This window comes from Excalfactoria chinensis, chromosome 8 (genome assembly GCF_039878825.1).
Source record: "Excalfactoria chinensis isolate bCotChi1 chromosome 8, bCotChi1.hap2, whole genome shotgun sequence".
Taxonomy (NCBI): Eukaryota; Metazoa; Chordata; class Aves; order Galliformes; family Phasianidae; genus Excalfactoria; species Excalfactoria chinensis.
Genome location: NC_092832.1, coordinates 3,985,271 through 4,008,362, shown reverse-complemented (window position 1 = coordinate 4,008,362; position 23,092 = coordinate 3,985,271). Strand labels below are relative to the sequence as shown.

Genomic DNA, 23,092 nt, shown 5'->3' with positions numbered 1-23,092 from the left:
CACAGCAGGCTGGCTTGTCCTTGCCATTGACCCAACACCTCCTGCAAGGGCTGGAAGAGGCCCTAAGTGTTGGAATCTGTTGAGGAAAGGCACATGGGAATGCACAGCCCACGCTGTTCCATCGCTGCTGCTGAGCCTGCCCTGTGCTTGTGGGCAATGCGGTGGCAGTGTTGGCTGCCAGTGGGGTTCAAGGCAGAGCAGCAACCACCACCAGCATCAGCACTGCAGGAGGACCTGGTGTCGGCAGCTCTTACTGTCACTGGAGATGTTACCATCCCTCATCTGGGGACAGCAGGATGTAGAACAGAGGATGGCACCTCCCATCCCTACAGCCTCCCAGGAACCAAGCTGCTCATTCATGTTAGAGAAGACCTTTAGATCACCCAGTCCATCCATCACCCCGTCCCCACCGTGCCCACTGACAGCATCCCTCAGCGCCCTCATGTTCCTCCCTGCAAGAGAAGCAGGCAGAGACACTGTCCCAACACTGTGCTTCTTTTATTTATAATATTTTGCTTGGACCCAAGAGAAAAAAAACTCAACCCCCTAAATGGTAACACAACCCCACGGCCCCGGCCGTGCCAGCAGCCCTCCCCGGCAGTGTGCACTAAAACACAGGTCCCTATCCAAGCCCTGTGCCCATTCCCTCCCCTGGAATACTGCAAGATGTCAGAGCATGCAAAACCCTGACCCGAAGCCTTGGAGGAGAGCAGGGCTTTGCTGCATGATGGTACCCATCCAGCCTCATGGCACGGCTACACCTTGCCTGCTGTGTGCTGCTGCAGGGCCGAGGTGATGGCCTTACAGTCTGTCACCTCCTCTGGCAGGCAGCCCTCCTTGTCCCGCAGCGTGGGGTCGGCCCCGGATTGCAGCAGCAGCTCCACGATGTCGGAAAACTCACAGGCGGAGGCTGTGGGGAAGGAGGGAGAGAGAGCAGGGTTAGGCCTCGGCCCTGGGCTGCTTGCAGGGCTGATTCCTGTCGGATCGGTGCCTCTTTGGTTTTAATTACAGCTCAGGTCCTTTTGCAGTATAACCAACTAACTCTTTTTTGCCGTTCAATGTTGTAATCTGAGGATCTTTTGCATTACTCGGCAGTTTTGCGCTGACCTGAAGCGACGAGTGGCAAAGTTTAATTAAAATAAAGGCAACGTGTGATTGAAGCTTATATAGAAAAGGATAAAAAGGAGGAAGGGGATGATGCAAATCTGGAGGTTGGCAACCCAATGGTCTTTGAGGTCCCTTCCAACCTGAGCTGTCCTGTGCTTCTGCCGTTCTATGATGAAGCAGGGGCAGCAGGGATGTGGGAGAGACCAGAGAGGACACGTCCCAGGGTGGCTGCAAAGAAGGGATTTCCATGGCTGTCACAGAGCTGCCGCCCAACCCTGTAAGCATGGTGCCCATCCTCGCCCTGCTCCTGTGCGCCCTGGCTGGTGGCCATGTCCCCATAGGGGCCGTGTCCCCACAGAGCAGCCCCACCAGCAGATTTATGGCACCCTGGGCACCTCTATTTGTCAAGGGCCGGAGCGGCGCTCCTGACACCGGCACGGATGAAGATGAATTTCCATCCAGCGCAGTTCGCCCAGCGACTCCATTAATCCTCAGGGTTCGGATGATGAATTTCTTTCTCTCTCCTATTTTCTTTTTTATTTATTTCCCCTCCGTTGTCCCCTCCCTCCGCCCTGCCACCGCACCGAGCTGAACAGATGGCTCTTTCCAAGGAAGACGGAGCGCCCGTGAGGATGCACAGCCTGCCCACCGCGCAGCCACGTGGCCGCCAGCGCTCCGAGAAGCCTTGATTTCCTCTGGGAGCTGCAGTGGGATGAGTTCAGTATTCCCAGTGGGTGGGAGGATGGATGGAGGCGAGGAGATGGGAGGCTGCGAGGCCATTTAGCAGGACCTGGCTCCCAAAGGCGAGCAGAGCCTTCGGGATGAGGCTGAGCGCTGGCCTCCGCTTAACCTCCGATTAAACCCAGGGTCAGCAGCGGGCAGGAGGAGGCAGAATTTATCACCCGGCGCAGCCCGCGGTTCGAGACCGGCTGTAATCAGGAGAGCTGTCGCCACAAGGACAGCTGTCAGGCCACGCTTGCTCGTAAAAAGGGATGGCTGCACCCTAAAAGCAGCCTCTGGTGGGGGTTAACCCTTCCCGGAAAGTCCTCCAACAAAAAGGGAGGCCTTGTTCCGCTCAGCAGCAGCCCCTTGTGCCTGCGGTGCACTTAATAACTTGGTTACAAAGTGCTTACATCAGAACATCTTCAGCGAGTCTCAGTTTCAGGCCGCTCGGATCAGAACAATTAACTCAAGGCTGTGTTTGAGATTTGGGTGGTGTGTGAGCAGATCTGCAATGGGATGGAATGGGAGCGTTGGCACCCGTGGGTTTGGCACCTGGAGAGGTGTCCCAAAGGCTGCTTGGGTGGATCAGAGGAACGACTGCAGAAATAATGTCAGTTAAACCAGTCGTTCACCAAACAGAGCAGCACCGACACAACACGTTTCCCACCTCAGCCAGAACGCTAAGAAGCTGACAAATGAAGTATCCTACAGGAAAGATCACACGGGGACCATTCATATGTTATTGTAATCACAGCCCTGGTTCAGGGGCCTGGGAATCTGGCCGCTTAGATCCAGACCCAAATGCTGCGCCTCAGACTGATGGACTACAGAGCAATATTGCCATCCTGCTGATGTCCTTGTGGAGAGATCAGAGAGAGGCACAAACACTTCAGAATGACAAGTGTGCTCTTAATTACACAGTGACAGCCACCGAGACTGAGGATAAAATCATAACTGGACATGCCTTAATTTTGGAACAAATTACCATGGAGATTAAATGATTTTCCCCCCCCTATTCCCTGCATATCAGCACTGCATGTGTCACTTACATCTCTCTGTGTTTCTCATTTAGAGGTAGAACACTCTTTCAATTAAAAGGACCGCTATAAAATCTCGTATTTAATTAGCACGTAGCTGCAGGAGTGAGACAAGCTGTAAGTTCACTCTGCTTGGTTTGCTAGTAGATCCTCTGTGCTCCCAGCTGGCACCAAACTGGTTTGTAACCAGGACACCCAGAGGTTAGCGTCACACTGCTCACGGGCTTTGCCACCGGGTAATCAAATCCATCCTTCCTACTAATGCTGCTGCTGAAATTTGCTTCTGTACGGAGGTGATTTGCTCCAGCTGCAAATCCATCCTGCTAAGAGGGAACAACCGCGCTGAAGGGCAGCTTACCGTAATGGAGTGCAGTCTGGCCTTCCCCATCCTGCAAAACAACGAGACTTGATTTTAGAGGTGTAAGCAACGCCGTAGGGATAGAAGCAAATTCCAGGCTTAAATAAATAAGGTGAATCACAGCAATACTTTAACTGATCAACAGCCCCGCACACCCAGCTATCTAGCAGCCAGGCTTTGAATCAGCATCTGCCATCAATCTGTATTGATGGGTAATCAATACCTACCCACGCACCGGAGCGCGTGGATCACGTCATGGCACAGGTATCATTCAGTTCACAGCGTTATCACTTCCAGCTCATAAAAATGAAGGATTTCAGTCCTACGGCCTTACTTTGGGACCCTCGGTGCACCTGCGGAGATGCCTAATGAGAGCTTCTTTGCAAGCACAGCCTTGGATGGCTATTCAAGACACAGGTGAGGCACATGGGCGCTTGTGCAGCTCAGCAAACAAGGAACAAAAGCTCTTTTTTTTTCCCCCCCTGCTGAATTCATCTTAGGTCCCTGCTGTTCAGAACTCAGGTCCGTACAATGGTGAACTCAAGGCTGAAGTAATTTCTGGAGTCCTTCTTGTCTGCAGGTGAGGAAAGGAGCACCACAACCACAAGGAATGAGGGCTGGTGACACACGTGGGGAGCTGGGAGACGTGTTGTGGGGCTGGGTGATATGCTCCTACACTTTGGGGTGTAAGCCTCATCCCCAGACCCAGCAGCACAGCCCTGGGCATCTCCTGCTCCTGCCATAGGGACAGGTGAAATAACAGACGGGAAGAATTACTGTCCCCTTTGCTTTCACTGCCCCATTGGGATTAGCCTCTAATTCAGCTCCGCGCCTCCTTAATGTATTTGCATCTGTTTATGTAGACTTAAGTTTTTAATTACCATCATCTTTGGGATTAAGGTGCAGATTCAACAGCCTGCTGGCAAAGGGGGAAAAAAGAACAGGAAAACAGGCAGAAATCACCCAGAAAACTGCTCATCAGATACTGCTGTTTCCTAAGGCTGGTGATATCAAAGGCGTTAAGCGCAGCCAGCTGGGAAACCAGGAAGGAGTTGCGCTGCAGGGTGAGATGCTCTGCACCGACCTGGAGCGGGGCGGGAGGAGAGGCGGGCAGCGAGGATGAGTTATTGGAGAAGCAGAGTTAAAATATGCAGGGTGTGTGAGTGCTGGGGGATGGGAGGCGAGCTCTGCATCGCTGCCATCAAAACTGGAGCCAACAACAACAAGATGAAAGGCAGGTGGATGGGACTGGAGGTGCACAACGGGACCTGGGTACCCTGACGGCGATCCCTGTCTGGAGGATGGCTCAGAAGGTTGGTCCAGGAATGCTCCAGACATTTGTTCCTCTTCCAAAGGCTTGTGTGAAACATTGCTGCTTCAGCAGAGCTGTGCCGGCGGGGCTGGCGAGCCCTTCGTTTCAGAGCTGGCATTTATTAGTTGGAGAAGAGAGCAGGACCCAGCACACACAGCGCATCTCTCCAACCCCAATGCCATTAAAAAAATAGACAGATTATTAATCCAGCGTTATGCAAACGTTGTTTACACTTTATTTACACCAGATTTTTTTTCCCCCTGCGAGCCTGACCGCTGGCCAGGTGCCATTTGTTCTACTTCTCCAATGTGATGCTATTTGCTTCTGTTTGCTCCCTGACAAATTTTAATCCGGGGAAATTCTTCCCCACTGAAACTCATGGGGATATTGGTTGGCTTAGTCAGAGGAGGCATTTGTGTGGCTGCTGTCACGGCTGCTCCATCAGTTCTTTCCTAACTATGAACACAGAACGTTAGGTAATCCCAAGTGCTGGTGGCCTTAAGGGCAAGCCAAAAGAAGTTAGAAACATGCTTGTGTTCTGACAGAGCTACGGCACGGAGTCTATCCTGCAGCAACTGCCTCTTTGGGAACCACTGTATCACAGCCCACAGCAGGACCTGCTGGGCCAAGAACTTAAGAACAAATGCCCACGTTCACTGAAAGCGTCAAAACAAAGATGCTGCAAAATGAGCCGCACGTCCCACAGCCCAGGTCTGTGACAGATGTCTCTCGATGAAAATCCAGCTACCGGTGGGCAACTTATTGGATAACAGGATTGCACCGCGCTCCTGAGAAATTTAACTGAGAGAAATGAGAGAAGATGGACCGAGTGCAGATGGACCAACTGCCTTATCCGTTAAGTGGTGCTATGGCTCCTGCACGCCAATTCTGTCTTATAAGAGAGGATTATATCGGAGCTTCCATCCCGCCGCTCGCTCCTTGGGAATTTCTGCTCCCTGCTGTACCTGAGATGAGGATTCTGGAGCTATGGAGGTGTGGGAGCGCCTTGGCCAAGCCAAGATGGGAGACAACACACACAGTAACCCTTCCACCTGATAGTGCATATACTTGCTTTTTAAGGTATTCTTCCCCTCTCACTGCTGCTTTTCCCTGTTCGTTCATGGGATGTTTAAGGGAGCTGCTCGCTCCTACTTGCAGTTCCCAGTACTGGCAGGGATCACAGATAAGAGTGATGCAGAGATAAGAGTGTTTAACAGCTCGGGTTCAGCAGCGTGGATGGGCAGCAGAGATAAATATTTACACGAGGTCTTTAGAAGGTGAGTGAATAAGAGGGCTGGAATTATACGGACTCTGAACAAGCACTGATGCTTAGGAGCTGTGAATACAAATCTCTGCAGCCGCACGACGCAGGCTCACTCAAATCAGGGATATAAAGAATAGCAAGAAAATACTTCCCTCCGTTTGTAAAAACTGCTTAATTTTTCATCCATTTCCTCTTTAGACTTCAACTTCCCAACCACTTACTTAAACCTCATCACTGGAACAGGTTGCCCAAGGAGGCTGTGGATGCCCCATCCCTGCAGGCGTTCAAGGCCAGGCTGGATGTGGCTCTGGGCAGCCTGGTCTGGTGGCTGGTGACCCTGCACACAGCAGGGGGTTGGAGCTGGATGAGCACTGTGGTCCTTTTCAACCCAGGCCATTCTATGGCTCTATGATTCTATGATCTTTTTCTCTCTCTGCTCTTTTATTCCTGAGATGACTGCAGGTGAGACAGCAGTTGAAAGCCCACCACAATGTATGTGTTCATGGTAATACTGAGCAATGGGGGCTGACACATCCAGCCTGAAATCCACTGTACAGCTCAGAGGATAGTCCTCCACGGCCTTTCTTTTCATTTTCATGCTTCCGTGGCTCACAGCAGACGGGGTTTGGGCACGTGCCATTAACACATGCAAAATGAATGTTTGTACAGTTGAGGCGCTGGATGAGTGAATCACTGTGGGTGTAGTGCTGGCATTCCAAAGCTGTGCTTCAGTTTGGGATCTGACGTTGTTCTTTAAGGTCTCAGTGTTATACCAGTGTGCACCCACACACACCAGACCTTGAATTGGTTCCCGATACTCAAAGCAAGATCGGAGACCCCAAGTTGAGGACCAATACCACCTAACAGCATTGTGTAGGAATACTCAGAGTCCCCAAAAGCTCCAACCATAGGAAAATGAATCACACCTCTGTGTTTTCTTCTCCTTTTGCACCTTTTGATTTCGCTAAAGAAAAATACACTTATGTCTGCTTCACCTGCTGGTTTACAGCACGTGTCCCATACATGGGTGATGAGTGGCCCGGTGTTTGAAAAGTGCCAGCATTGTTGAGCATGGGGACAGTGGGACAGCTCAGGCATCCCCAACAACAGAGCAACTTCCAGCAGAAGCAAACCCAAAACCCTGGCAATAGTCACACAACATAGGTTGCAAATTGCCCAGACAGGGCTTGGGTATCCCACCATTATATCCCCCATTAAATCTTGCATGCAGGTAGGCTTGGCAGCGTACTGAGCCCACTGCTGGCACTGAGCTGCCCCTCTTTCCTTCCATGTCAAGGCACGGGACAGACATCCCCGGGGATGGGAGGTGCTAGACAGATCTTTATCATCACCTCTCCATCCCTTCTCTAAAGCCTATCACCAGGCTATCACAGGTCTATCTCCTAAGTGCCTCCCAGATAAATTAGACCTGCATAGAGAAGCAATTATTACATTTCTAATGGTATGGACCCTTACAGCACAATCTCCTATTGAAAGGCAAAGGAAATTGCATTAGCTTTTGTTTGATTCAACATTACGATGGAAGAAGGAGGGGTGCAGAAGCCCTTTAAAACCAAGCTTAGGAGCTGAGGTTCTTTCTCTCCAGGGACCCCTTACTCCTACCCATGGCCGGAGCGTCCTGCTTCATTCAGGTGCTATAACACGAAGGTACCTTCCACTTCCAAAGCCAGGTGTAAGAAATCTCAGGGAGCACCTGATACCCAGGAGCTTGCTCTCCCTGGAAGCCTGCCTTTGCTAATGCACCCAAACCCACTGGCCTTGGGAGTTCAGAGGGCCAGCGTGACGCTAATCCCTCATCGCCCTACTTTCCAACTGGTGCTGCACCTACATTTCCACGTGTGATTTCAATAGGATTTATCTAGTGCTTTTGGTGCTGCCGGTGCCTCAATATCCCTGTGCAGAAGGGGATGTCCTTGATTGCAGAATGAATTTTCACCCCAATTTACACTCGGTGCCCTGAGCACAGCTGGGTGTTTGTACAGATGTGCTTATAGGTTGCCCCAGATAATGTTTGCTGCCGTCTGTTGCCTCCAGCATCAGGTGTTGTCATCCCTGTGTGTTAGCGTGATACAACTGTGTCAGCACAAGACAAAAGCTGTCGGGAAGCCCCGGGCTTCCTCATCCCATCCCAAGAACAGGGTTCAAAACTGGGTCTGAAAGGAGCCAGCCTTCCCCAAAGCTACCTTGAAGGCTGCAAGCAGGACAGCCCAAAGCTGCTTCTTCTCTTCCCTTTGAAGTCAAACATTGCCAAGACAACTAAAATATCCCTTCTCTGGGTGCTTCCCTGCCCCCTCCCTGCATAAAAGTTCCTTGCTCCCCGTTCTGCTCTCGTGCTGCTTTATCACTTTAGCAGATACCTGGTTATTTAAGGGGCAGGATAAATGGGCTGAGACAGCTTTCCCATCCCCAATTCACTAGGGAACGCTTGGAAATTCCACCTGACACCAGGACCGAGCTCTGCTCTTAAACAATCTCCCGTCTGATCCGATTGTTCCCCAGTGGGGAGGCAGGCTGCAGCTCGCTCAAGAGTCATTGATTGGATTAACAGCCTAATTCCCAACAGATGAATAGAATACTGATGTCTTGTCAGCCCACATCATAGAAGGAAAACACAATCTGCTTCTACAGCCCCGAAATTTAACCCTTTGCTTCCCCCCACCCCCCACAGTGCACAAGGGTCCGGCACTTCCAGCCCAAGATCCTTCCATTTGCATGACAAAAGCTCAATTAACCTTTGGGACGGTTGGCCCAGCCAACCCAATCCTGGGGGCTCAGGTGTTATTCTTCATGAGGCTGGTTTTGTAAGAAGCTACGGAAGAGATTTATAACGGGACCTTCACTCGTTCCCTATTTTACAGCCTGTCCTTAAAGGAAAGACTGTATACTTTGCCCTAAGTGGTGCAAAATTCATTAGTTAAACGATATTTATCCTAAAACACAATGGAATGGAGCGTTTCTGCTGTACATCACTCAGCTGTGCCTCTGTCCCAGCCGGGATGCCCAGTGATCAACCAAGCCCACCTCGCAGAGCTCCTAATGGAGACATTAATGTTTCCTTACCTCATAGAAAGACTGTGATCAGGAATTAATTGCTATTGGTCAAACGTTCACTGCTGGAAGAGGAGGGCTGCGTGCATATTAAAGAGATTCTCCCAGAAAGAAGTTATCTATGAACTCCTTGGCTCTACCTCCTTTTATTCCCTTGCTCAAGGTGTAAGAATAAATAAAACCCATAGGATTTTAGGAAGCACATTCAGAACGACCTGTTTTTTAAATATCATTGGCATCCAACACGCTCTGGGTTCTGCATCCTTCCAGCAGCCACCCTTTAAGTACTGCAATCTCTCAGCAGCAGTCGCAGAATACACAGAAATAGGGCTACAGCCATCATGCCAAGGTGGCAACCCATACAAAGAAGTGCTCTCTATGATATCTCTGGTCTAAGTAGGATTGGCTTCCCACCCCTTCAGCGTCCTTCCCACCTCTGCAAAGCACACCATGGGTCACCTGAGACTACCCAGCTTGGGTAATACTTGCATTTCACAGCTCCCATGAACAGTGGTAACATCCCCTCCATTACTCTTTGATTCTAAAAGAGCTAATTAGCCCAGAACTAGCACGACTATGGCTACATACATCCTTTGTTTTTTCGCTTCCAGCAGCACCTGTTTGCAACCATCATCTTCCAGACTGTCATTTCACAACACTAATACGCATACAAAAGGCTGAGCAAACCAAGCTTTCTGTTTGGGTCCATCCCTGCCTTTGGCCACCCCTATAGAGGTGCTCCTTGTTCACAGCACGGGCAGCAGGAAGCCAACAGGCTGCACTTAAGCAAACAATTAGCGAGCGACGCTGTGCTGAATCAAACAATTCAATTAACGTGGTGTCAGTGCTGCTATTTTAAAGCCTAATTATTAGCTCCCTTGGCAATTTGATACCATAATGTTTCATTTTCATCCCGGATTGAACTGCGCTACGATGGCAATAAATAAATAAGCAGTGACCCCTGCCCAGCCCAGCCCTGCACTGTAATATGGCTGCGTCGTGTATTCCCGAATCCAGGTTAAGGATGGGGACTGGGGCAGTTGTGCCCTGGAACCAGCAGACTGCAGGTTTTATAAATACATACAGAAATAATTAAAATCTAAGGGGTTTAGAAGGGTTAATCTCCTTTAAATAATCTCTGCCACAAAGCCTGTAAAGTCACTGCTGGCGCCGTGCCTGCGTGGGACCGGCTGTCGGAGCTTGGGGCAGCACGTGTGGGCTGGGACACGGCCCTGGCATGCTGGTGATGCTGTAAGCACAGAGATCCATGTCCAGCAGCAAGGTGCCGTGCTGCTCTGCCAGCCTGCAGGGAGGGAAGCCTGCTCAGGCTGCTGAATGGAGCAGGTGGGATGGGAGACAGCGGGCACTGAGAGCGCTGCTGCTGCTGCTGCTCTGTTTGCTGGGCCTGGTGGGATGTCAAGGCTTGTGCTGAGAAGAATGTAAAGGGACTCAGGACCACTTGTCCTATGAAGGGCTGAGCCCACAGCCAGAAGTGGCCAAGATGTTGCATCTCTGTTAGGCTATAACGGCATCAGAGGTAGCACCCTGTGTTTACCTGCAGGCATAATGCCCTCCTGCACTCCTGCAGTGCAGCCAGGAGTAATGCAGGATCCAAAAGGAGTGGGCACGTAGCACTTAGTACCATGGCTACAGGCACAGCTCGTGGCCCAAGGGATGGCTCAGTTCCTTTTCTTCTTTTAGGCCGGTGAGGATAAAGAATCCAGAGGGTTTCTTTTGGTCTCATAAACTTTCCTCAGCTCAGTGTACAAAATCCAAACTTCCCATCTTTGGATGATCAGAACCATCCCTGGGCTTGGAGCTGTACAGACTCACTGAATGATGTGCACGGGTCTCCCAGGACAGCCGCCTTCCCCCTGAGCATGCCTGCTTCTTAAGCCTGACGACTGCTCTGTGGCTAATCTGGATTTAGCAGGCGTTCAGCACGCAGCTGTCTGCTGGGGAAGGCAGCAGAGCCTGGTCCATGTACTGGGTGCACTGCTGCCAGGAAGGGTGCAGGAGCCCATATAGGAAGCTTCCTATCCACATCCATAACCTCCCTGGGTTGCCCAAGGAGGCTGTGGATGCCCCATCCCTGGAGACATTCAAGGCCAGGCTGGATGTGGTTCTGGGCAGCCTTGGCTGATGGTTGGTGACCCTGCACACAGCAGGGGAGTTGAAACCGGGTGATCATTGTGGTCCTTTTCAACCCAGGCTGTTCTATGATTCTAGGATTCTTTCCCCCAAAGGGCTGCAGCTTTGTGATGTCTAATGGCCCTTTCACAGCCTCAGGAGCTGACTTAGCATTTTTTATAAGGCCGTTTGTGCACAATACCCCTTTCTTGTTTTATCATCCACCACCAACACAAGTACAGGCTGGGCTCTGGAAGCTCTCCGTTTATGATCCACAGGGCTGTTCCCTGATGGAAGAAGGGAGAAATAAATGAGAGGAAGAAGGTTTGTTAGCGCTGCTCTTTCACAGCCAGACAGGTTTCCAACCAGATTTTATGAAGTGCCAATACTGAAGAAATAAAGGTAGGAAAGCCATCTGGAGGAATCCACCTCAGGTCATCCCACTGTCAGTAGACGGAATTTCTCAGTGGAACCACAACACTGTTAAAACACAGCCACCTAAATACAATTAGTGAGATGCAAAATGGATCTTCACTGTAAGGGCTCTGAATGGACAGCCATTGCTCCCTGCTTGCCGTATTATAGAAGTGTTCCTAATGAAATGCAGCAGGATCAGGAGGCGACCGGGGAAGACCGTGGCCAACTTGACACCAGACAGATTTATGCTCAGGGATGCCCTGTTTGTGAATGAGATGCAGAAGGAACAGGCTCGCCATTCATGGTGTAAGGTCAAGTTCCCCAGCACTGCTTGGTCTGAGGGCTGGGGCTGAAGTCACAGTGCAGAGCAAGGCCGCCCTATTTGCTGCCCCATCAGCCCCAGGGAGCCTGCTGGGCCCCGACATCTGTCCCAGCACACAGTAGTGCAGAGGCTCATGTGGCACGGGTGGGCTGTGGGAGCAGCAGATGGCACGAGCTGGTGGGCCACCGACCCAGGACAGCGCTGACCCCGGGGTGAAAGGCTGCGCATCTCCCATCACCCATCCCTTGAGCCCCTTCGAAGCAAGTGTTGATGCATTAATCTTTGTGACTGACAGAAACGAACTGCAAATGGAAGGTTCCACGGGGAACCTTTATTTATTTGGAACTGAAACGCCGCTTCCAAACATAAAGTTAGGGGCTCTCTTTGATTTCATTCATTCATCAGAAGCGTTGCTGCTCAATGACATTTCTTCCCTCCCGGGAGGCAAAAGCACCGAATGCAAAGAGCTCATCGCTGCACGTCAGCCCCGAGCCCAGCCCTGCAGGACAGTGAGGACTGCTGCAGTAAATAATGAACTGGGCTTGTGCTTCCCCTGCACAGCCTTCCTGACCTGCTTACCACCAGTCAGGGTGCTGAGCTGGCTGGGCAGGGTGAATGCCTCAGCATGGGGATACTTCCCAAAGCCATCAGGCAGAGGGGTCAGGCTGCTGTGTGCTTGTTGGCTTGTTTTTTTAAACCACACAAGCTAATGCTTTAAGAGTGTCTTGATGGAATCAGGGAAATTGGATTGTCCCCCCATTTGCTGGCCTAAAACAAGCCTTTTTTTTTTTATTTATCCCATTAGAGGAACACAAGAAAAACCTTTTAAATGTCACTAAAATTTCCCCTGCATTGCAAAACCCAGTCAAAAGGGTTTTAATTTTCCCCGAGACCTCTTAAGTAATGCAGAGTGTCAAGGTTTAATACGTTGCGGGTAGGGGATTGTCTGCAGCCTGTGCTGTTTCACCGGGGTGACTCCGGAGGGTCGGTCCTGTTTGCTGGATGGGATCCTTGGCCACACTGAGCTCCCCAGCATGCAGCACTGAGGTCGGCTGTGGTGGTGAGGAGTGAGATGGGTTAATGGGACAGGATAGACCTCGCCCTGGGGTCTCCAAAAATGCAGCAGTGCTCATCCCTCACCTGTCATCTTGGTCTGTGAGTTCGGCTACTCTGGTTTTGTGAGTGCCTATAATTTATAGGCTTTACTTATTTATTTACGAGGACTAAAGAGTCTTGGCAAGAGGCACTTATGTATGCTGACACGAGGCTCCGAATTCCCCTGGAGTATTTAATATGACAGACATCAGCTTAATACCAGGGATGGAGCCCAGAACTGACAAGTGGAAGCACACAAAGCCTTCGTGCTGTGAGAGAAGCACTGATCAGGGTGGGACGAAGCTCCATCCAGCAGATCCAGCATGGGCACCTTGGTGCTCCTTGAGCTTCCCAGGGGTGCCCAGCTGAAACGTGCCCATTTGTGTGGCTCTCCAGGGTGTCCTAACAAGTCTGAATCTATGCAACCTGTGTCTGAGCATCAGAGTTGGGACTCAAAGCATCCTTCGGGCTAGATGGGACCGAGGGATCAGCTGCAGTCACTTCGGGCTGTTGGCTGCCTAATTCCCCTTGTGCCCCCAGTTGTGGGAGATGGGGAACTGGAGGGCTCTGTGTGCTTGAGCCCAAACCCATGGAGAGCTGGTGAAGGTGCAGAGCCAGGCAGAGTGAGGAAGAGGAGGGGAATCACAGCCCCTCACTGAACTGCAACAAAACACACCCCTGAGACTGAAAGGCTGCCTCCTGAGCTTCCCTACAGGGCCACATCATCTGCTTTACAATACGTCCAAATTCAGCACGAAAATAGGAAAAAAAAAAGGGGGAAAAGCCCCCCGAAGAGCTGGTTATCGGAGCAAGGGCTGCATTAAAAGGATCAGGAGGTGGGGGGCTCAGGGAGTGGGGGGGGGGGGGGGGGAGGGAATGGGATAAAGTAGCGGGTCTAATCAAATCAGTTTAAAAAGCTGCAGCCTCTCCGAGTTAACCTTGCCAATCAGCCTGTGAGCGGGTGCATGTCTGTGCACATTAAAGTGGAAGGGCGTCCTTGAACCCGCAGCCCGCTCCGTCCTCACCGCAGCCCACGTGGATGCTATCGTGGTACCCAACAGAGAGCAGCCCGGGCTCAAGGCTGCCTGCCCGTGCCTGAGCCCAGCTCAGCTCCATGGGGCTGCTCCCCGAGGTGAGCACCGGGGGATTTAGCCAGCAAGAGTTGGTTTAAAAAGGACAAAAAGAAGGCGGGAGACAAAAGAAGCAACCCTCCCCTTGACGAATGCGGTTGCATTGAGGCTGGCAGCTGTGAGATGCATTACTAACCTCCACTAATGACTGAGGGCACAGAAGTCACTTTAAAATAAATATTCACTAGGAATTACACGGGTAATCTAAAGGGATTATCCTGCTGCCTTAACAGGTCCATAAACTAAACGCTAAATGGTCTACACAAGTGTTTGCATTAATTCTGACCTAAATCAACCCTCCTGCTAAAAGCCAGATTCGGTTTTGGAAGCGGCGTGTCTGCTTTCAGTTAGCATGACTGTGAACACCCCCAGATTCTTGCTTTCCTGGAGGAAAAGCAGGATGGAGCTGCTGGAAGCCACAAGTGTGCCAGCAGGCAGCAGAGCTCCAGTAGAAGTGTGTGTCCAGAACAGAGGTACCCACATCCCAAGGGTCAGCTTCAGCACATGGCACCCAGCATGGGGAGCAGGGTCAGGAGAGCAGTGCTTGGGGTGCATGCTTCAGCCCTTTGGATCTCTGTAATCCTTCCAATCCAGAGCCCTTGGCCTGTAGAACCAGCCAACGTGTGTACCTCTGGAGACAGCTGAATTCAGAACACAGCAGCACTGAGAAGTGGACTCGATGATCAATATGGGTCCATTGCAACTTGGAATACCCCATGATTTGCTGGGAGCTCTGGCAATAGGAGTGGAAGAGCTGTGTATAGGCAGTCAGGGCAGTGCACCAAGAAGTTCTTAACTCCAATGCCATGCAAACACTTAATAGCAAATAAAGCCACGGCTTTACAAACACGCTCATATGAAAAGCCATTCCCTCCTGAAATACAGACTGCTGTGAGCTCCTACACCCACGTTAGGGAAGAATTAACAGACAAAAACCAAGACTTCTGTTTTAAAAGACGAATGTTACCTTTCCCTTTTAAATGAGCAGTTTGCAAGTTTTCTTTGGATTTCTTCAGAATGACAACAAGGAGTGAATCCTCACTCACCCTGCATGATCCCGAGAGCATCACATCAGCCTGCAGTAAGCCCTGCTCTAAAACAAAACTTCATTAATAACTGCAAAGCAGACACAGTTGTTCTTTTCCCTCCCAGCCCCAGCTGGCAAGATGTGATATTGGCCAGGTGCAGAACCAACCCAGCAGACAGCAGCCCTGTGAGGTGGGTTGCCAGCACGGCACTGCTCGGCTGAGATAACCCCAGCAGCAAGTGTATGTGCACTTCATTGCCAAGGAGGTCTAAAGGCTTCAAGTGGGACTCAGAGCAGGATGGGATGTGAATGGGCAGAGACCACATCCATGTGTGTATCAATGGGAATGGCGATGGGACCAGCTGCAAACATTCCCAGCTCCTGAAGCAGCATTATGGGAGAGCCCTGCTATGGAGAATCACAGAAGGGTTTGAGTAGGAAGGGACCTTTCAAGGCCATCTGGTCCCATTCCCTGCACCGAGCAGGGACACCCGCAGCTCCATCAGTGCTCAGAGCCCATCCAGCCTGACCTTGGCTGTGTGCAGGGATGGGAGCACCCACACCTTTGTGGGCAGAATGGGTGGCTGCAGATTCCTTCTCCTTTGGGAAACCTATTCTGTTGTTGGCAATGCCAAAAGTTTGAAGCCTTCCTTTTATTGCTCCTTCTTCCAAGTGCACGACCCCATGAAGGGAGCAGCCCCCAGGTCCCTGTGATTTTATGCAGCTGGAGCGGAGCAACTGTGCGCCAGCATAAAATTCCAAGATAGACAGCTTCCCTTGGTGGCTTCTCACACCTTGAGTGCTCAGGAGACAATACCCTTCTGTGAGAAGAGGCACAGTGCTACCGAGTGATGGTACATATTAATTTCTAAAAGAGGATTTTAATCATGCAACGTCCTCTGCAGTCGCACAGAATTTAATCTCATTGCTGACAGTGGGTGATGGGGGAGCATGTTAAGTGGAAAAGTTGTATTCCAGCCCTCCCTGTAGATGTGTGCTCCCGGCAGACCCTGGGAGGATGGCACAACCCACCACGGTCTCTCCCTGCTGAGCAGCCCTGGCTGAGGGCCCCCAGCACGGTGCAGCCCAGCAGACACACAGCGTGTTCCCAACCTCCCGTGCCAGGCTCACCTCCACGTACTAACACGGTTAGCATTTATTAAGGCTTACTTTACAAATATGGATTTATTAATCTAGGCAAGGCCTGGGAATACATGCACATAATACTGCCAGGTTACAAGCACTGAGACACACACAACATCCACCCCCTGGCTGGTGGCTCAAGGTCAAGCAAGGAATGCAGCCCACGGTGGGATTAGCTTCAGGATGCTGAGCTCCTCACGCTGTGCTGTGACCATTAGGACATGCTGTCCTTTGCCACATGAGGTCTTCCCTCTTCTAATGCGACCTGCCAACATCTAAGAATCCTGCCTTCTCTGAGTAATGTGGGAAGGGAAAAGAACCCGGAACCAAAGCCTGAGATCTGTGAGCTGAGATCCCCCATAGATATATTTGAAATTAGGGCAACCTAAGTGATGGCTCGAGCAGAAAACAACTCACTGAGTCATAGAATGGCTCCTGTTGGATCACTGAGCCCCAACCCCTGCCGTGGGCTGGTTGCCTCCCAGTTCAGACTGCCCAGGACCCATCCATGGCCTGGGGCACCTCCAGGGATGGGGCACCCACAGCTCTGGGCAGCTTGAATTCCATAGAATCACTGCAGATAAATGAAGAAGACATGCATTTTCAGGAGGCGCACTTTGGATCAATCCTATGGATCCTATGATTCTGTGGCAGCCCATTGTGCACACTTGTGATTTACGGCCTGCAATGCTCTTTGTGCTCCAAGTCCACTTGGAGCAAGGGCAGGAAACATCTCCCTTCCTAAGTGTGTCACTCATAAATGCAAAGAAATGCCTTTTTATTTTCTCCCTTCCAAACACAAATCCATCACAAGAGGTATAGCGGGAGCACGGCCAACCCCACCACAACCCACCCCAATCTGCAGCCACTGCATAGCCCTAATGCATGCAGCCCTCTCCCAAACCGAGCATGTCCCTTAATGCATGGAGCCCGTTAATGCGTCCTATTTTCCTGCATTAACCAAGCAAACGTTACAAAGTGGGTCCCTGTCACAGCCTGACCCATTTTGAGAGCCCACCGAAGCCAAACTGACTTTTATTTCTTAGCAAAATAAATAAAAACGGGGCTTCGACATAAAGCAACCAGTTGCAGCCTTGCAGGATTAGTTGGATGAACCCGTCAGTGGATATAATCAGCTTAATGGCAACAAAGATCGTGGCACAGGGAGTGCAGCTGTGACACTCAGGCGTTGCACTGAAGGGACAGGTTTGCGTAGGGCTGGGTTGCTCTCCTTGATTTCCAGCCTTTTTTCCACTCTCTTTGCAGTCAACAGCCCCATCAGCTCCATTAGCATGAAAGAATTAAGGAGGGGAATGGGAAGGGTGGAGCAATTTACGTCTGTGGGTCAGCATGCTTACACAGCTGCATATAATTCAATTAAATGGACAAATAAAGCAGTGCTAGTTGTTTTCCAAACTCCGGTTAATTTTAAGTTAATTCCCACTCTGCTGTGGGCTGAAGAGCTGCCTGAAGATGCACGAGGAAGAAGCTCTGGTTTTTGAGGTATCTTGATTTATGGCTTTTGATAGTAAATCCAAGCACCAGCCACTAACTAAGCAGCTATACCTTAAACATATTCATAGGATCCTAGACATCCTTTGGGTTGGAAGGGACCCTAAAGACCATAACGTTCCAACTCACTGCCATTAACCATCGTGTTTCTGGTTTTCAGGGTTTCCCCCAGGCAAAATCCCCTGAAATCCAAGTGAATGCAGGTGATGTAAGATAGGATATATACAGGTGTTGCATGAATCCATAATCTGGAGGAAAGTGATGGATCGATGTAACACAAGGATGAGCTTATTGAGGGGAAGCCATCCCTGTACAGCTTGCTAAGGGCTTCTGGGCTCCCAGCTGGTGAAGCTCCAGGCTGTGCAGTCACACTTTCAAACAAGAGGTCCGCAAGATAATTCATTTCTGCCCTTTTGTTTTTGCAGAATAAAGACCTTTTTCAGCACTGCAAGGTGTAAAGGACCAACGACACCAAGTTCTGATCTCCTTAAAATCAATCGGTGCCTGCAGATCCACGGCACCTCCCATAGATAACACGTGCCACAGTCAGAGCGTCCCTTGCTTTCTCCAAAATGCCCATTCAACACTCAGTGCCATCCTCCCCACCAGAAATACCGACACTTCAGCAGTCCTGAGTGTATATAACTCATAAAGTGCTAGGCAAATAAGCACGCCCTTAAAGGAAAACCTTATTGACAGGCTACCTGGCACTGAGCTCGCAGCCCACCAGCAACGTCAGGAGGCCAGATTTGCACATGTCAAGTCCGTCATCTCTGGATGCTTTCAAAGTTTTGCTTTTTGTGACCGAACAAAACGCATCTCTGGAGCCATTATAGGAATTAGTTGGAAAGGGTGGGGGAGAAGGAGGAGCGGTTAGGAACGGCCACGCACCCCTATGAGGACATTTAGAAGCATCTGGCTCTGAGATATTAAGAAAGGGGGGAAAAAAATTAATCACGTTGGCTAGGGAAAAAAAAAGCCTGGCATCAGCACAGCCACCTTGTCATAAGGCAGATATTAATAATGTGAGCCTCCAGGGAACGCTCCGACATCTGAAAGATCCACTTCCTGGCTATCACAATGCGAGCAGCTTTAACTGATGCCTTTTTGAAACCTTCTGAATCTCAGTCTTAAGCACTGCTTAGGAATATATATATATATGCAGCAAAATGAAACCCTCGGTGTTAAAGATGAACTGTTCAATGCATTACTCTCTTTCCTAGGTGTTAAAAGGTGTGTGCAAAGGAAAGCAAAGCACCTCGCTGCTTTTAACCGCAGCAGAATGGAAGAAAGCCCAGAAAGTGGATGCAGAAACACTGGATACCAGAGCTGTAGTTAGCAGGTGAATAGGATGTTAGGAAAACAACACCATGTGTTCAAGAAATGTGCAGCTGTAGCTCCAAGGGACGTGGTTCAGTGGGTAATACTGGTGGATGGTTGGACCTGGTGATCTTAGAGGTCTTTTCCAATATTAATGGTTCTGTGATTCTAAAAGGCTGCTTTTCCAAAGGCACCTGGACACCTCTTCCCAATGGACAGCCAGAGTCTGGGGATCCCCTGCTGTGTGGGCATCCCTTGACACAGCATCTAAACCAGAAATGCCCAGGACCTCAAGATGGTGCATCATCGCCAGGTGCATGGGATGCACAGCCAACTCAAACACTGCAGCAGCCACAAAGCGAGCATCTCCAGGATAGAACAATGATTGAAACACACGGAGGTGGGTTTCTAAATGCTATTTGGTGATGCAGGGGATGCTGGCATCAGAACTAAGGAGCAGTCACATCAAATAAGATGGGTTGCAGCTGGCAAGCCTAGCTGGGCAATTCCCCAGCTGGGGAATATCACAAAGGCACGCTCCATTTAGGAGCAGCAAACTCTGATGTCAAAGTGGATGCTGACCCTCTGGAGAGCAGCTGGGCACAAGGTGGAAAGCAGCATCCCTGAAGAAAAGCAGAGCCACCGTGAGTGCCACTGTCTGCACAGATTTAGGACTAATTCTGCAGCCTGTTAAATCACCCTGTCCCAAGAGGAAACGTTTTCTGCATGGGGTACAGCTGTGATACATTCCTATGCAAATGAATCAATTTTCTCTTTTCCTCTATGAAAAGTCTCCCATTTTTTCCCCATCACTGCATTTATCTCCCCGTGGACTTGATAAAAACCAACACTGATCAAAGAAAGGGACACATTCGGCCCAGAGACACGTGTAGATAAAAGTCCCACTGGTTTCAGTAGGGAACTCACAGCCTTACCCTTCATCAGAAGCCCTTGGTAATGACACCTTATCAGCTTTTAAGCCCTCCAATGTAAGAGGACCCTGCCATGACTCAGTGTCACTGCTGGCACTGCCTGGGGAAGTGCAGAGCCAAGAATGCCATTTTCTGCTGATCTCTTTTTCTTCCTCTCTTACTTCCATTGCCTCAACCTTTCCAACTGCCCTACCTGTCGCATTGCATTTGGTGCCAAGAGGAACTCTTTGGGATAGGGACAGTGTTTGATCTTGCCTGATGCCTTGGCTGGCACCGCTACCATCTGCAACAAGGAGCTCAGGGCAAAACCAACCTATCGACGTGCCTGTCCATGTTTCTCATAGTTTCTCTGGGATCATGTAGTTGTTCCTAGGTAAGTTCAAAGAGCTGTTCTATATTACTATGTAGTATATTACTACACAAGAGAGCCCCGTGAGCTGATACAGACCATAAGGAAGAATAAGATGATGTAATATGGGTCAAAATGAATGATTCCCACATATGCTCTAGTTCACATCATCTTCAGTTTTCGACTCTAATAGATACACATTCATAAACCACAACGTAAAGACTGATGAGCCCAAGCTGCTGTGGTTTAGCAAGTTGTTTCTTACCAGCTAATGAGTGCAGCTGACCACATCCACGCTGAACTTTTCCGTCCAAGGAGAGAAATTAGAGAGCAAAAGTCAGCATAGCTCCCAGCTTTTCTGCTGCTGTGAAACATTCAGCTCTGAACGCTGTCATGGTTGGCATTAACCTCGTTGCTTTGCAATTAGGGCTGGAGGTGCGGGTGACCATGACCACCTCCTGTTGTTCAACAACAAGCGCTCGGTTATCAAGCTATGAAAAATCGATCACCTGCAATTGCTGAGCCCAAACTTCACACGGCTCTTCTGAGTTGGACCACAGGAATTTAAAGTGCAATGCTCAATTTCACACCGCTTCAGAAGGCAAATTGCCATGTAATCGGTGAGCATCGCTTGGAAATACCCTGACAACAGCAGAGGGAATAGGGCAACACAGAGAAGGCAACGGGATCTGGCTTCAGCCTCAGATTTCATCTGAGCGTGGCTGTGATTAAAGCTCGAGTTCAGAAAGAACAAGGAAAGAAGAAGGAGCTGACATTTCCTGCAGGCAGGTAACCTGCCCCTGGCTGAGCCCATGCACCTAGTGAGCTTTCCCTGCAGCATGCTGCAGCCGACTGCTGTCTGAAATGCTTCTCTGTGTTGCACAAAGCCAGCCACTCACAGCTCCTTCCTTAGTGCTTTCCTTGCTGTTCATCAATCACTACCTTGTTCCGAGTGCCCAGCTGAAAGAATGACATTTCTCACTGAGTACCAAGCCAGGGCAGGAAAACAGCTCTAAAGCTGGGGCTTTCCTCCCCTCCATGTACACACAGACACCTCCAGCCCCAGCCCCATGCCAGCCCTACCCTGGTAGTCTGCATCCCAGTCAGGTCTGCTTTGAACCAGACCTCCAAAACCAGCCTGGGTAACAATAACCTTTAGCACTATTCCCATTCCTTTCTTTGAAATAACACTGCTGGATGTACAATAAAGGAAGGAAATATTGCAGAAGGAATCAATTCAAATAAATTTGCCAACTGTTCTGTTAGAGCATCTCACTTAGAGCAGCCACTTCTTAAGTTTAAGGGCGAGTAATTGCGGTATGATCACAGCACTAACACTGTGCATGCAGGAGGTGACAACATTTTTAGGGGTATTTATTGGAAGCACACTAAATTCCACACTGTACCCCGCAAATTAATTTTCGAGGGTAGCAGAAGTCAGCTGGCCAGGGCTGTTATTGCTAATAGCTAGAAAAGAGCCACTTCATCACTTTGCATTTTTATTTGTCGAAGATAAAGAAACATTTCTTTCCCTAATAGTTTCATGCTTGTTTCATCTCATTTCATCTGGGCTTCAAGATCTGTTTAATTTCATTTGATCCGTTTTCTCGGGGTCTTAGAACTACCATATTTTTATAATCTTGTTATATCCGTGAGATAAAAAACAATTATTTGCCCCATCGTTTCCCAAATGGGAAAACAAGACGGAAAGCAATCGAGTGACTTGTTCAAGGTCATGCAGGATTCTGTGGCAAAACTGGGGAATTAGAAACCTGAACTCAATTCTTAATGCAGCCACAAAGGGAACTTCCCCACCGCAGCAACAGGGGTGCTGCAGACTTTGCTTGTTGGTTCTGAACATTCCAAACAGCAGGTCTGCATTACAGGTGTGTTTCCATGCTGAGAAGAAAAGAATCATTCTATCCATATCTCAGTTATTTTGTGCTCCAAAACCTCATCAGAGCTATGATTCAAGTTGCAGGGAAATCCCCATTTCAAAGTTCTGCACGTTCAGCAGATGCACGGTGCAATGCAAGAACTGTTCAGCACAATGGTATATGCCTGTGTTTCTCTGTTAGTTTCTACATCAACGTGGCAGGAGCAACAGAAATTACCCAAAAACCCAACTGTTAGACTGGAGGTGAAGAGACCACCTGACTTTTGGCAAGCCAGGTGTTAACAGGTGCTTTAGCCTTATCCAGCACTAAAGGAGAGGAGGGAGCACAGCAACCAGGCACTGGCTGCGCCCGAGCTGCACTTTCCATCTCACTTCCAAGCCGTGCTGAAGTACATTGGCAGAACAACATCCATCAGAGATGTACCGACTGCTGACCACAGCAATATTTGTCTTCTACAAAGAGGATACGAGCAGAATAGTTGAATCTGCATAAATATAGCATTAATAACAAACCGACTGGGTGAAGATCGCATTTTAATACCGAGCACCAGCTGAAGGACCTACCTTCAGAGTTCAGAGAAGCTTCTTAGGCTGCTGAATATTGCAATGCCCATGAACAGGGCAGAGCTGCCATAATGCCACAGGTCTCAGGTTAGGGCCATCCCCTGGCCATCACCAGCACATACAGAGCTATATAGACAGAGAGGGCATCTCACAGCTCAGAGCAGAGGCACTCCACTTCTGATGAACAGGTGAAACCCCATTTCTTCTGGCTCCTCTAACACGACAGATCTACCTTGGTGGTTATTTACACTTCCCTCTTCCAACATTTCCCCCTCCTCTTCTGTAAACACGCTATAAATACAGACTTGGCATACAGCTCAGCTCGCCCATCCTAAAGGTCTTTCTTTGGACAAGCTGTGATTTAGCTCCAGATTCCTGTAAGCC

At 49.8% G+C, this 23,092-nt stretch overlaps 1 protein-coding gene across 1 annotated transcript in view; it reads right to left on the bottom strand.

Annotated features, from left to right (window-relative positions):
* Window positions 1-479: 479 nt before the first annotated feature.
* ACBD6 (acyl-CoA binding domain containing 6) overlaps window positions 480-23,092 on the bottom strand; it is a 64,949-nt gene continuing 42,336 nt past the window's right edge. Inside the window, exons 7-8 of the mRNA XM_072343161.1 lie at window positions 3,226-3,256; window positions 480-910 (exon numbers count right to left, since the gene is read on the bottom strand). Coding sequence (XP_072199262.1) covers window positions 756-910; window positions 3,226-3,256 — 186 coding nt within the window. The 3' untranslated portion in view covers window positions 480-755. The remainder of the gene's footprint in view (window positions 911-3,225; window positions 3,257-23,092) is intronic.